General features: G+C 32.8%; 1 protein-coding gene across 1 annotated transcript; it reads right to left on the bottom strand.

The window, feature by feature from the left end:
• Nucleotides 1-11,630: 11,630 nt before the first annotated feature.
• Nucleotides 11,631-14,173, bottom strand: LOC139866916 (uncharacterized). The gene is made up of 8 exons (XM_071855244.1): nucleotides 14,070-14,173; nucleotides 13,886-13,953; nucleotides 13,095-13,214; nucleotides 12,829-12,902; nucleotides 12,675-12,732; nucleotides 12,509-12,610; nucleotides 12,284-12,395; nucleotides 11,631-11,986 (listed from the first exon to the last, which is right to left on the bottom strand). Exons 1-8 carry the CDS (start codon nucleotides 14,171-14,173, stop codon nucleotides 11,869-11,871), a joined length of 756 nt encoding a protein of 251 aa, XP_071711345.1. The 3' UTR covers nucleotides 11,631-11,868.
• Nucleotides 14,174-14,934: the final 761 nt, after the last annotated feature.

Raw genomic sequence — 14,934 nt, 5'->3', positions numbered from 1 at the left:
CTTGCATCTTGTAAGGTGGTTAGACGAAAGGTACATCTTGCGTCCTTGCATCTGGTAATGTGCTTAGACGCAAGGTACATCTTGCATCCTTGCGTCTTCGTGATTGTGGACGCAAGGTACATTTTGCGTCCTTGCGTATGGATGGATTTGTGACTAAACGTCCTTTCTGTTTCAGATCTTGATCCCGGTACACTTTAGATACCTAGAACATTTCTTGCTGCTATCATTAAATTTAGAAGAAATGAAAGTTTATGTGTACGACAGTTTACCCGGTCTTGCAAGTGAACAGCTACAACATGTTGTCACAATGTTGTGTGAAAACTTGCCCGTCTACTTGCACGCGATTGACTACTATAACAAGACGCCAGAATCACAGCTTGAAGATTACTACCAAAACAATGAGAGTATGGAGATGATGATTGAAACTGGTCGTAATGTGCCAGTGCAGACAGGTGAAACCGGTGACTGTGGTGTTTGGGTGTGCATCCATATGGAGAGACTGGTGTTTGCATGGGAGGGGCGTGATGACATTGGAGATCCAAAAAAGGTTGCACAGAAATATAGGAACAGAATGGCAAGGACGTTCTTCCGTGCACGTTTTGATACACTACCGCTACCACCAAAGGAAAAAGAGCAGACAAAGGATGCTCAAAAGGATGCTCCAAAGGCTGCACAGGTTGTATGATTGTTACTGTTTAAATACTAATTAATTAATTAAGTTGTGTAATTAAAAGTTTGTAATTTTTTGTATAATTAATAGTCTGGAATGGGCGCAAGGATAGATTTGCGACCTTGCGTATGGTTCAATGTGGTCGCAAGGTCTATATTGCGACCTTGCGTGTTGGGACAATGTGGTCGCAAGATCTATCTTGCGACCTTGCGTATTGTTTTGGGTACGCAAAGTGTGTATTGCGTCTTTGCGTATTTTCTAGCTAAACCATATTGTAGATTATCACACATTATATAAACTTCGAGCATTTATTACAACGATCGATATGACATAAAAAACATACAATAGCAAAATAAACAGACACTTGGATATTGGTTTACTAATTATCGCTCGCTAGATTGCACGTTGTATAAAACTGAGACTGATAAGCATGAAACGCTTCTTTGTCAGTGAGTTTCTCCTTACCCTTCTTTGACTTTGAAGTTGAGGCCGATGTTTTTACTACCCTTTTTGTGGTTGGTTCACCAGTTCGATCAACTAAAGATCTGCACTTATCCCTACTATGACCTGCTTCTTTGCAACAAGTACATGTTCTTACTGTTTTTTCAGTGTCTTCACCCGTTTACGGATGACGTTTTGTTGATTTTGGGCGTCCGGGAGCTCTTTTCGGCTTAATGGGAGGGTTTACAATTGGTAAGACGTTGGGCCCCGGATCCGACCATTCAGACCGATGGGCAAAGGAAGGATGTGTTCCATATACATATTTATATAAGTTTCTATCGTGAACCAATGAGATACAAATTGAGTAACATCAGCCACTCCAAAGAGTTGTGCTGCTGCAATAACATGTCCGCAAGGTATGCCTGATCCCTGCCACTGCCCACATGAACAAACTTTATCTGCTAGATTAACGAGGCCATTTTTTCGTCCATCGCGCACTTCTACTAGATTGTTTATCGATGGAATTGCTTGCCTTCTTCTTGACTTTTTCGTCCTCTTGGCTAGTTTATGTTCAGCATATGGAGTAACAGTTGAAGTAAGACTAACCGATTGGTTGCGATGTTTGAAATACCAATCTTGTACTGAAGCGCGAAAAAATTCCAATAACATGCAAACAGGTAGTTTTCGAGCATGTACGGATAGTGCATTAACAGACTCTACACTGTTGCTAGTAAGGTATGAATACCTAACACGTTCAGCTCTACTTCTAGACCATTTGTGGAACCCAACATCACTTAAAATTTTGTAAGACGCTTTCAATCTTCTTCGAAATACATTAAGATGATCCTCAAAATCCGACGCACGATAAGCTTTGACCATTATCCAATAATGCCATTCAAAATATTTGAATTTGTTGGATTTACTTTTAATGTTTGCAAACAAATGACGAGCGCATAAACAGTGAAACGCTTCGGGGAACACGATTGAAACACCATGTGCTATTGGCAAACCTCGATCAGAAATAAAAGTAAGCTCTGACATACGATCACCCATTCCATAAGTCATTAAATGGTCTCGTAGGTTGCCCAAAAACCAATCCAAAGAGTCGTTTGTCTCGCCGCCAGCAATTCCATAAGCCAATGGCAAAATTCCATTATTGTCGTCCATCGCAACAGCAACTAAATTTGTACCCAAATATCCTGCCTTCAAATGCGCTCCATCGACGATGATTATCGGGCGACAATGTTGAATAAATGATCGAACCTGCAGGAATGAACAATGTTAAAACAAATATTTTTTAATAGATACGCAAGGAACGCAAGGACGCAAACAAATGGTAATAGTGATACTTATAACTACGCCAAGGGAATAATAACACATCAGAAATCTATTTTCTTTGTCTGTCATCAAATTCGTTACGCTTCCGGGGTTGTGAATCTTAATGTTATATAGGTAAATAGGAAGCATTTGGTACGACTCCTCACTACTCCCACGAAGCATCTGTAATGTATGACATTTGGCCCTCCATGCTTGATTGTAAGATATGCTGACACCGAATCGGTTGCCTATATCCGCACGTATATCGTTTGCTTTATATTCCCGGTTTGCAGATTTAAATGAATCCACAAGCATACTACCCAACACCATTTTTGTTGCACGTTTATTGTTTCCCATAATTAGTGTGCGTGAGCATGTGTGTACATCATGCAGTTTCTTTACCATAAAGTTTTCAGTGAATCGTATTCTGTAAGCACTACATTTCCACTCACAATTTGGCAACACACATTTAGCGGTGTACCGAGATTTGTCTGACTTTACAGGCTTTATTTGGAAGTTTTCTTCAAGACATTTTGTAAATAGGGTGTTTATAAACTCTTCTTTGTTCAGGAAAGTTTGACGAACTTTTATTAAATATGACACCCTATACGTGGTTGGTATTTCAGTCGTATGTTCGCGCTCTTCCTCATGCTGACTCAAAAGAGTTGGCATATTCCAGAACGGATCTTGCTTTTCTTCTTCATATTGGAATTCTGCGTCTCCGTCTTTTCCTCCATCTGAATCACTATCTTCGACCAAGGGTACCTCAAACGGGTGGTTTAATTCTTTAATTTTACATACGTTTTCAAGACCATAGTTATGCAAATCAAACTCTTCTGTGTTTGGAAGTGGCAATTCAGGTTCTTCCACTTCGAAATTGTTACTTGCGAGGTCTTCTTCGGTATCATGCTGTAGTAACAATTGTTGTGGTTGGTGTTTTGGTGTTTTGGTGGTTTCTTGGTTTTGTTGTAGTAGTAGCTGGTTTGTCGAGTATTTTGTTTCTGGATTTCGTTGTGGCTGATGCATTATTACTCTATCGACAATATAAATATCAATAGGAGCATTTACAATTGCATATTGTAAAAACTCTTGAAAGTCTTCATCATCATCAGTAATATCAAAAACATGATTATTAAAAACGTATCTCATTGAAACAGCTGCATTGGGTGGGAATTCAATCTTTTTAAGAACATTTTTAACAATATTCTCCGATTCATTGGTTTTACGGGCGCAATTGGGAGTCTTAACCGAATTCTAAAACAATCTCGTGTCATATATATGGGTATGTTGTTAATGTACTCAAAATAACCCCCACAACATATATTAACAACAAATTTATCATCATTAACACAATTCATAATTACAAAAATTAGTGAAAAAATGGTTAAAATAGTACCTTAACGTGGGTATAAGCTCTGCATTGAAAACTTTTGAAATTGTTATGAGACTGTGATTTCAAAGTCTCAGGGTCAATCTAAATATAGGGACAAAATATTATCCGACAAAAATCTAGGAAATCTGACGAAATCTTATCTGAAAATCCAACATCTGATCAGATAAGGTCGCAAGCTCGCAAGGCGCAAGGACGCAAGCTTGCGCCTTGCGAGGGTAAGACGCAAGTCTTCTTGCGTCTTGCGAGGGCAACCTGGCAAATTTTTTTTTTTTTTGGGCTCCAGCGCAAGAATTTGTTTGGGAATGGGCATTTTGGCTATAATCCCTAATAATAATAATACTAATAATTGTTATATAATACTTATAATAACAACTAATGATAACAGCAATAATAATAATAATCATAGTAATAACCATAATAATAATAATCATAATAATAATAATAATAATTAATAGAAATAAGAAGAATTTTTTTTTTGTATATACCCTTTAAAAGTTCTGTCTAAAAAGAGTTGCCACCCGCCAGGCTCGAACCCGAGACCTCTCGCTCATTACATACTCCTTAAACCGTTTGGGCTGTTGCCCTTTTTCTGAATTTATACCGAATGTAACAATATTTAACCTGTATAATTTGTTTCTTATGTCATCTTCTTCTTCTTAAAAACAAGTCGACCAGTTGCCATTTAACAATCATAAAAACGTTTTCATTGATTATTTTTAAATCTTGGATTTTAAACAGAACACCCAGCTTGTAATCTTGCTCGACAGAAATAATAAAAAAAATAAGCAGCAGCAAAAAAATATCGCGAAGAACTCACTTTGACTCAAACATCAATTTCGATTTTTCAACTGTTTTAGACATATATTATAACATGAAAAAGGTCCCAAATCGTTCATGTAATCTTTCTGTATCCTCAATTTAATTCAAAACATCAAAAAAATTTCTAATTTCTTCTTGAACAAAATCTTTGACTTTTTAGAAATAAGGTTTGACTCAGAAATTAAAGCTTGATAATAAGAATTGGAACGTAAAATTTCCCAGATAGTTAGAGTAAAATATTCCTAATAAAACCTCATTATTACATTTTGTAATATGTTTTGAAATCAAACTTTTCGAAAAGATGAACAAGAACAGGGGACGGAACTGAATGTTCTCCAATATTTCTGTTTTAATTCAAAAATTGAAAGGCTGTAAAAAAAATGATTGAAGTTGTTAATTGATGGTGTAATATCGTATAGTATCAATCATCAACTGAAATGAATTTATATATAATTGAATTCGACAGTTTTATCAATCATAAACAGAAAAAAATAAAAAAATAAAAGCTAATAGTGAACTCAAATTGATTTTGTATCTATTATAAAAGTTGATTTCGACTTATAATCAAATCAAAGACAGGAACAAAATTAGCTACAGATCGATGGTTACAGATAACAAAATTGTACGATGCCCAAGTTTATATAATTTATATATTCAATATTAATAATTAATAAATATATTAGTAATAATAATAATAATTATTTAATAATAATTATAAATAATGATAATATTAATCATAAAAATGATAATAATAATAGATTGGATTATTTCCTAATAAATGTAACTAATGATATTAATAATAATAATAATAATAATATTGATAAATAATCATAATAAAAAATGATATCAATAATATTATAACTAATAACTAATACTACTAATAACACTACTTATAATAATATTAAAAATGATATTACTAATGATAATCAAAATAAATTGTATTACTTTTATAATAATGATTCTTAATGGTAATGGTAATAAGAATATCTAATAATCTAATAATAATACAAATATTAATCATAATATCTAAAATTATAATTTTACTACTAGTTATAATGATATTAACCATGATATTAATAATAATAATACTATAACAAATTAAATGCATCAAATTTCATATTATAATTTTAATAATATTAATAGTACTGATATTATTAATATTAATATTAATACTAATGATATAACAACTATAATTAAACTTGTAATTACATTTAATATATTAATTTTACAATTTATTACTTATGTAATGTTTACTAATTATACAATATATAATTGAATTATTACATATAATAATACTTATACATAGAATTCCTATATATTTATGTGTATAGATTTATTACAACATACTTATTATATTAATTGTGTATAGGATTCATATATATTTATATATATTATTTTAATAACATCTTAATTATTTTGTATATTACTCTACATATATAACAACCAATATTCCATCTCACGTTATTTAATCAAAGACATCTTAAATAATCGAGTTCTATTATATTGTAAAGCGTTTTCGTATATTTGAAACTAAATCAAAAGATTATTATGTAATTTAGTCTTCCACTAACATTTGTCTAATTCTAGATAATAGAAACATTTGTTCTTACTCGTAAATCACTTTATCATATTCCGAATATTGTTAAAATGGAAAGATTTCTTAAATCAAAATGGACCTCTCAACAGAGACACGCAAATCATATCATAATGAATCTGATAACTCAAATTTGGTATCATCTTTTAATTCCGTCGGTAAATACGATCATGTAAAGTATTATACCTAATACCTTTTTTATGTTTTCAAGTTATAATATATATACACATATATACACGTATATATTCTTATCCAATTATAATGGTTCGTGAATCGTCAAGGTTGAAATGTCCCGTTCTTATTGATTAAAAATGTTCCATATTAATTGATTTCGTTGCGAGGTTTTGACCTCTATATGAGACGTTTTTCAAAGACTGCATTCATTTTTAAACAAACCATAACCTTTATTTCATCAATAAAGGTTTTAAAAAGCTTTACGTAGATTATCAAATAATAATAATCTAAAATTTCCTGTTTACACACGACTATTACATAATGGTTTACAATACAAATATGTTACAACGAAATAAGTTTCTTGAATGCAGTTTTTACACAATATCATACAAGCATGGACTCCAAATCTTGTCCTTATTTAAGTATGCGACAGCGGAAGCTCTTAATAATCACCTGAGAATAAACATGCTTAAAACGTCAACAAAAATGTTGGTGAGTTATAGGTTTAACCTATATATATCAAATCGTAACAATAGACCACAAGATTTCATATTTCAATATACATCCCATACATAGAGATAAAAATCATTCATATGGTGAACACCTGGTAACCGACATTAACAAGATGCATATATAAGAATATCCCCATCATTCCGGAATACCCTTCGGATATGATATAAATTTCGAAGTACTAAAGCATCCGGTACTTTGGATGAGGTTTGTTAGGCCCAATAGATCTATCTTTAGGATTCGCGTCAATTAGGGTGTCTGTTCCCTAATTCTTAGATTACCAGACTCAATAAAAAGGGGCATATTCGATTTCGATAATTCAATCATAGAATGTAGTTTCACGTACTTGTGTCTATTTTGTAAATCATTTATAAAACCTGCATGTATTCTCATCCCAAAAATATTAGATTTTAAAAGTGGGACTATAACTCACTTTCACAGATTTTTACTTCGTCGGGAAGTAAGACTTGGCCACTGGTCGATTCACGAACCTATAACAAATATGTACATATATATCAAAGTATGTTCAAAATATATTTACAACACTTTTAATACATTTTGATGTTTTAAGTTTATTAAGTCAGCTGTCCTTGTTAGTAACCTACAACTAGTTGTCCACAGTTAGATGTACAGAAATAAATTGATATATATTATCTTGAATAAATCCACGACCCAGTGTATACACGTCTCAGGCTAGATCACAACTCAAAGTATATATATTTTTGGAATCAACCTCAACCCTGTATAGCTAACTCCCACATTACTGCATATAGAGTGTCTATGGTTGTTCCAAATAATATATACACATGGGTCGATATGATATGTCAAAACATTTGCATACGTGTCTATGGTATTCCAAGATTACATAATATATTAGAACACATGTATAATATAATATAAGTTAGCTAGGATATGATTAATATAGATTTGTTACCAATTTTCACGTTGCTACAACAAGAAAAATTATCCAATCTTGTTTTACCCATAACTTCTTCATTTTAAATCCGTTTTGAGTGAATCAAATTTCTATGGTTTCATATTGAACTCTATTTTATGAATCTAAACAGAAAAAGTATAGGTTTATAGTCAGAAATATAAGTTACAAGTCTTTTTTGTAAAGGTAGTCATTTCAGTCGAAAGAACGACGTCTAGATGACCATTTTAGAAAACATACTTCCACTTTGAGTTTAACCATGATTTTTGGATATAGTTTCATGTTCATAAGAAAAATCATTTTCCCAGAAGAACAACTTTTAAATCAAAGTTTATCATAGTTTTTAATTAACTAACCCAAAACAGCCCGCTATGTTACTACGACGGCGTATGTCCGGTTTTACAGTGTTCTTCGTGTTTTCAGGTTTTAAATCATTAAGTTAGCATATCATATAGATATAGAACATGTGTTTAGTTGATTTTAAAAGTCAAGTTAGAAGGATTAACTTTTGTTTGTGAACAAGTTTAGAATTAACTAAACTATGTTCTAGTGATTACAAGTTTAAAACTTCGAATAAGATAGCTTTATATGTATGAATCGAATGATGTTATGAACATCATTACTACCTCAAGTTTTCTGGATAAAGCTACTGGAAATGAGAAAAATGGATCTAACTTCAAAGGATCCTTGGATGGCTTGAAAGTTCTTGAAGCAGAATCATGACACGAAAACAAGTTCAAGTAAGATTTCCACTCGAAATAAGATTGTTATAGTTATAGAAATTGAATCAAAGTTTGAATATGAGTATTACCTTGTATTAGAAAGATATCTTACTGTAAATAATAAAGATTTCTTGAGGTTGAATGATCACTCTACAAGATTGGAAGTAAGCTAGCAAACTTGGAAGTATTCTTGATTTTATGAAACTAGAACTTGTAGAATTTATGAAGAACACTTAGAACTTGAAGATAGAACTTGAGAGAGATTAATTAGATGAAGAAAATTGAAGAATGAAAGTGTTTGTAGGTGTTTTTGGTCGTTGGTGTATGGATTAGATATAAAGGATATGTAATTTTGTTTTCATGTAAATAAGTCATGAATGATTACTCATATTTTTGTAATTTTATGAGATATTTCATGCTAGTTGCCAAATGATGGTTCCCACATGTGTTAGGTGACTCACATGGGCTGCTAAGAGCTGATCATTGGAGTGTATATACCAATAGTACATGCATCTAAAAGCTGTGTATTGTACGAGTACGAATACGGGTGCATACGACTAGAATTGTTGATGAAACTGAATGAGGATGTAATTGTAAGCATTTTTGTTAAGTAGAAGTATTTTTATAAGTGTATTGAAGTCTTTCAAAAGTGTATGAATACATATTAAAACACTACATGTATATACATTTTAACTGAGTCGTTAAGTCATCGTTAGTCGTTACATGTAAGTGTTGTTTTGAAACCTTTAGGTTAACGATCTTGTTAAATGTTGTTAACCCATTGTTTATTAAATCAAATGAGATGTTAAATTATTACATTATCATGATATCATGATGTATTAATATATCTTAATATGATATATATACATTAAATGTCGTTACAACGATAATCGTTACATATATGTCTCGTTTCAAAATCATTAAGTTAGTAGTCTTGTTTTTACATATGTAGTTCATTGTTAATATACTTAATGATATGTTTACTTATCATAATATCATGTTAACTATATATATATCCATATATATGTCATCATATAGTTTTTACAAGTTTTAACGTTCGTGAATCGCCGGTCAACTTGGGTGGTCAATTGTCTATATGAAACCTATTTCAATTAATCAAGTCTTAACAAGTTTGATTGCTTAACATGTTGAAAACATTTAATCATGTAAATATAATTTCATTTAATATATAAAAACATGGAAAAGTTCGGGTCACTACAAAGGTCTGGTCAAGGTTAAATGAATGTATGAACAAAATTTACAATTCTTGTGATTTAAACTTAACAAACTTTGCTTATCGTGTCGGAATAATATAAAGATAAAGTTTAAATTTGGTCGGAAATTTTCGGGTTGTCACACTATAAGCCCTTTAGTTACAAAAGGTGTAGATTAGCGACATCAAACCATGTGTTATTTTTATAGAAATCAACCAAGACTGCTCCGTAAGAGTCGGATATTCGTAAAATAACTTCACCGAATACTTGGCCCGAATGAGACTAATCTCACTGTGACAGATGTATGGTTCAGTTATTACGTAGTCTTCATATTCCAATTGGTTATGTTACTTTCTCTATGACTCCTTCAATGCGACTATTCTTTTAAATTATTTAGGACACGTTTTGTTTTCTTTTTTTTCTTTTCTTGGGTGTTTAACATATACCATCATTCTGCTTAAACACTTTGTAGTGTTGGTAAAAATTCTGAACCTTTTACTCACGAATAGGTTGATGCCGCCATAAAATCTCCTAAGTTATTTTCTTAGAGAATAAATACTATTAAGATTAAGATATACTTATACTATAATGTTTGTTTTTTAGTAAAAAGTATACAATGTTTGGCAAATAGCGTTTTGAGTTGACCTGACCCAAACTATGCATGAATTGACTGTTTTGATCGACCTCGAGGACCTGTTACCCAGGGGCCAGGTTCTTCAAACCGCCATTTGGCAACCTATAGCTGTAGTTTTATTAGGATAATGTTATATGTATATAGTGTCTAGAGTTAACAGCTTTGCATTAATAGAAGTGTATTAGTTAATATATTTGTCTTTGTTAACATACAGTCATACCGTTCTCAGCTTCATCTGAATCTAAATTGTTATAACTTGATAACTTTGTTGCCTCGGAAGTTTACGTTATCCCGGTGTCGTTTGTCCGATGGAAACAGGAGTTCACGCTGTCTAGGAACGGCAAAACAAAGGTTTCTTTTGCAACGCCGTCTCACTGTTTTCATAGGCCCTGTTCGAGATATAAAAAAATGGACTTTTATAAACGTGTTAATTTATAGTAATACATATAAAAAGATATGTGGTACTAAAATTTTATGAATAGAAAAGAAGAGTGACAGAACTTGAACCCGGATACAGAAATGGCGAGTGTAAAAATTTAATAAATTTTTCATTGTTAGCAAGGGTAAATACTAAAAAAAACCTTATTTTTTGGTAAAAATAAAATAAAAAATTAGTGTAAAATTCTTTTTTTTTCCCGTTAAATCCATGTGGGGCGGATACCCCCTTGTGATACAGTATGTTCCGCCCCTGGAAAAGAAGTTAATGTGCGATTAAACTGTCTGATAAATGAATTTTCGTGATTTGATTTATAAATAATATAACTCAATGTATTATAATATGGGATTTTAAAATTTTGGGTCCCTTAAAAACGTGTGGCCTGTTCGACTGCACATTTCGCACATGTGGCTGAGACGTCTATGTTCTTTTGTTTTATGCTTCCTCTTAATATAAGAAATTTATTGACAGGGATAGACACCATCCACCCGATCATTTTTCACGCACACAAGCGTTTCCGGGCGGGAACTTGAACCGAAAACAGGGACCCGACCCAATCCATCAATCTGTACGGGCATGTCGATCAGGTCGAATTCCTGCGTACGAGTCGGTAAAACCTCCCTCACAGACTTTTTTAAAAAGTCAGGATTGAACCTTGACCTCAACCGTGCCCAATACTCAAGGTCCTGGGATTGAACAACTGGGCCACGAGGCCATTCGATCATAAGATGAAATTGATATGACTAATAAAATTTACAACATAAAAAAAAAAACAATCAAAGATGGCTGGCCGTTGATATTCTTAATCCGAGACTAGACACAGTGAATTACAATGTTCTGTTGAATCACTACAGATCAACACACCAAACAAAACTCATCCCTAATTGCCTGGCTAGTTCTAAAAACAACAAATTAGCAAATATGAAAAATGACTCTGGCATGAAAAAGAGCCGATATAGGAGAATATATGGTGTAAATGATGATGATGGTGTTTTGGGTGTGTACAGCTTCTAGAGCGTGATCTCATATATAACTCCCTCAAGATTTGCAATCACTGATCGAGTCCCATCAACTTCTCGGATCTGCAGCCCATGCTGAATAGCTTCTTTCGTAACCATCACATCCATCCTACAAAAAGACGCATCAAGAAACTATTAGGGTGTTTGGGCCTTTGTTACAAACATTATTGCAATATAAATAGTCAAGTATAATACAAAGTAATAGTCTTTAAATGCGCTTAATTACGCTCTTTAGATTAACAATAGTTCCATGGTACAATTTCTTAATTTAGCATAGTTAAAAGAACAGAGTGTGTAATTTCATCTTTAATGACTATGATTATTGTTATATCACGTGCTAAGGTATGAAAGTTCATATATACAAAAATAAAAGTGCACTAGAAGTCTAGAAATACATGCACTTTACATTTTCGAACGTGAGACGTAAGCCAATATGAATTTGCAATGCTCTTTCTCGCGTAGACATAGAAGCTGTTTGACAGTGTCGAACAGTGGAGGAACGCTATTTTGCTGAAAGCGTACAAACTGTCAAGGATAATTTCCGTTCTTCAAAAAATGCAGTTATTAATATATTATTTTACAGCAATTTTAGGAAAATAAATAAGTAATCGAATCAAATTGTGTCGGATATAGATATCAGCTCCAAGCACCAGATCGAATCCTTGCGGATGGTTTTCTAAAATTCGGTTGAGGTGATCACAGTTTCCCCATTCCAATTTCTCCGCACTTAACGCTGTTGACGACAATATCAATATTAGTTAGCAAGTAACAAAATTTATCCAAAATAGTAATCTTACCAGCACAAGAATTAGGATCCTCAGAAGATTCATGAAGCTCGATGTTTTTCTTCAAGATCTGAAATGGAAAATTTATGCAAATTGTTACAACCAGGATATTATAAGACGTACCATACGTTTAAACATGCAGAAGAACGAAATCTTGCAATCGTGCCTTGAGGACTTCGTCATTATGGTCTGTAAGCACAACTTCACGACAATATCTGCTGCAAAGTATACCAGTAATGCCTACATATAGACCAACATTCATTGCATACTGTTAGAATTTTACTAACTAAAAATCAAGAACACAAAGGGACCCTTTTTTGCCTTTTTCATAAACAATTCAGTGTTTAATATGAAAACAAACTACAAGAATTGCGGGACCAACTATATTGCATACAGTAAGAGATACAATGTAGTTTTGGAATATAAACTAACCTACACCAGATCCTAATTCAACAGCAGAACATCCTTGTAGAAGCTCGGCGTTATTTGAAAGGTATTCATTTAACAGTCTCGCACCAGGCCATACCAACTGCCCCGTCAAATCAAAATCAGCTGTGAGACAAAATATACTAATTAGACTTCATCTGAATAAGAGCTTAAACAGGATTAGGAAATTGACAACAAAGAACATGCAGGGAATACAGCTACTAGAGTAAAGAAATATACAAACTGATAATAATTCGTTTGAAAACGTGAGGTCTAATTTCAATGATGATCTAAAAATGATCTGTTTAAATGGAGAAAAAGATCGAATCTTTTAGTAAATACGGAGTAAAAGACTATATGACCTAAAAACATATAAAATGTCACTGAAGATGAAAGATGATCATGCCATTCACAATTCAACATTTTTATGAGTACACTTGACAGATCACCATAAATTTGACAGGAGCTAAAGTGAAGTGTTTAAGCAATTTTTCACCATTTTCACAAAATTTGTTCATTGTCTTATAAAATAACACTAGCTCACAACATTTGACACTCAGTTATCACAAGATTCATCAAAACGAAAAAGCATGGAAATTTGGGCACAATTATAACCTATTTTATCAATTAGAATCATGCATATCACAAATTATGAAACTTAATTACAAATAACTAAACTTTATTCCCCAACATTCATAAAAAAAAAAAAAAAAAATTTACTACAATCTAAAACCCTAAAAGCACAATTTTTTTTTTTTTTTGGAAAACCCTAAAAGCACAATAAACGCAAAACTTACTTGAAGCTGATTGTAGACAAAGAAGCTGAAGAACATTAGACCCAAATGTGAAAGTAGTGAGCTCATAACTGCGTAAAACATAATAAAAATAGAAATAAAATATCAAATCAATTGCCTTTTAGTAGTACTTTAATTGAATACGTATAACACAGATAGATATATGTATAGAGAGAGATATGTATACTTGTCATCAATAAAGAATTCACCCAAGCAAACTACATCATCATCTTCATCTTTATCTTTATCAGTTATTACTCTGTTTGGTTTGATCAAGTTGTTTTCAGACATGGTGTTTTTGTGATGATGATGGGTTGAACCAATTTAGGTTTAGGGTATTAGTCCCAAATACAAAATACAAAATATAAAAATACAAATAAACCAAAATACAAAATACAAAATACAAAAATACAAATAAACCCATATACAAAATATAAAAATACTAGTGAAATGACCCGTGAAACCACGTGTTTATTTAAAGGAAACAGTTTAATGATAAGTTTAGATATCAAATGAACGTAAATAATGATGTCATTTAGTTTAATAACCCGTTGAATTACAGATTTCGACTAAAAAACTTGTCGTTGTTTTTACAAACATATTGTTAACACCTATTTCCTTATAAGGTAAGGCTTAGTATGTCAACACAATACTAGAAGTAATCTGGCTTTAGGAGGGCGGAGTGTTGCCGATTGATGTTTACCCTCGGGAAATAATCCCTGCAGACCCGGTTCACAAGTATAGAAACTTGTGGGGTGGCTTAATCAATCTGTCGTCCGTAGAGCGTAAAGGTGCTAGCCGGATGACTTCTAGTGAGAGAAAATAGAGGGGGAGAGAGAGAGAAGTGAAGTCTCAGCTCTCAAAGTTGTCAGAATATCTGAACTGTGTAAAATGACGACCCAAGGGGTCTATTTATAGTGTCAGATCCACCAGATTGCTCGGGGACACGTGTCAGATGTTGATACGTTCTGTTACTTGTGATCCGAAATTTACGCTGAAGGTGGCGTTCTCCGACCAGGGCTTACGCGCTAGGCTGCCTTCAGGGCTTACGC

This window comes from Rutidosis leptorrhynchoides, chromosome 1 (assembly GCF_046630445.1).
Source record: "Rutidosis leptorrhynchoides isolate AG116_Rl617_1_P2 chromosome 1, CSIRO_AGI_Rlap_v1, whole genome shotgun sequence".
NCBI classification, from domain to species: Eukaryota; Viridiplantae; Streptophyta; class Magnoliopsida; order Asterales; family Asteraceae; genus Rutidosis; species Rutidosis leptorrhynchoides.
This window is presented reverse-complemented; position numbering and strand designations above follow the sequence as displayed.

Bases quoted from the DNA above. Each gene is read 5' to 3' on its own strand.
- LOC139866916 (XM_071855244.1), bottom strand. From the start codon at position 14,173: ATGTCTGAAAACAACTTGATCAAACCAAACAGAGTAATAACTGATAAA. The intron at 12,733-12,828 runs GCACGATTGCAA...TTTCCATTTCAG, and splicing joins ATAATGACGAAGTCCTCAAG to ATCTTGAAGAAAAACATCGA. The intron at 12,396-12,508 runs ATATCCGACACA...GACAGTTTGTAC, and splicing joins GGTGCTTGGAGCTGATATCT to GCTTTCAGCAAAATAGCGTT.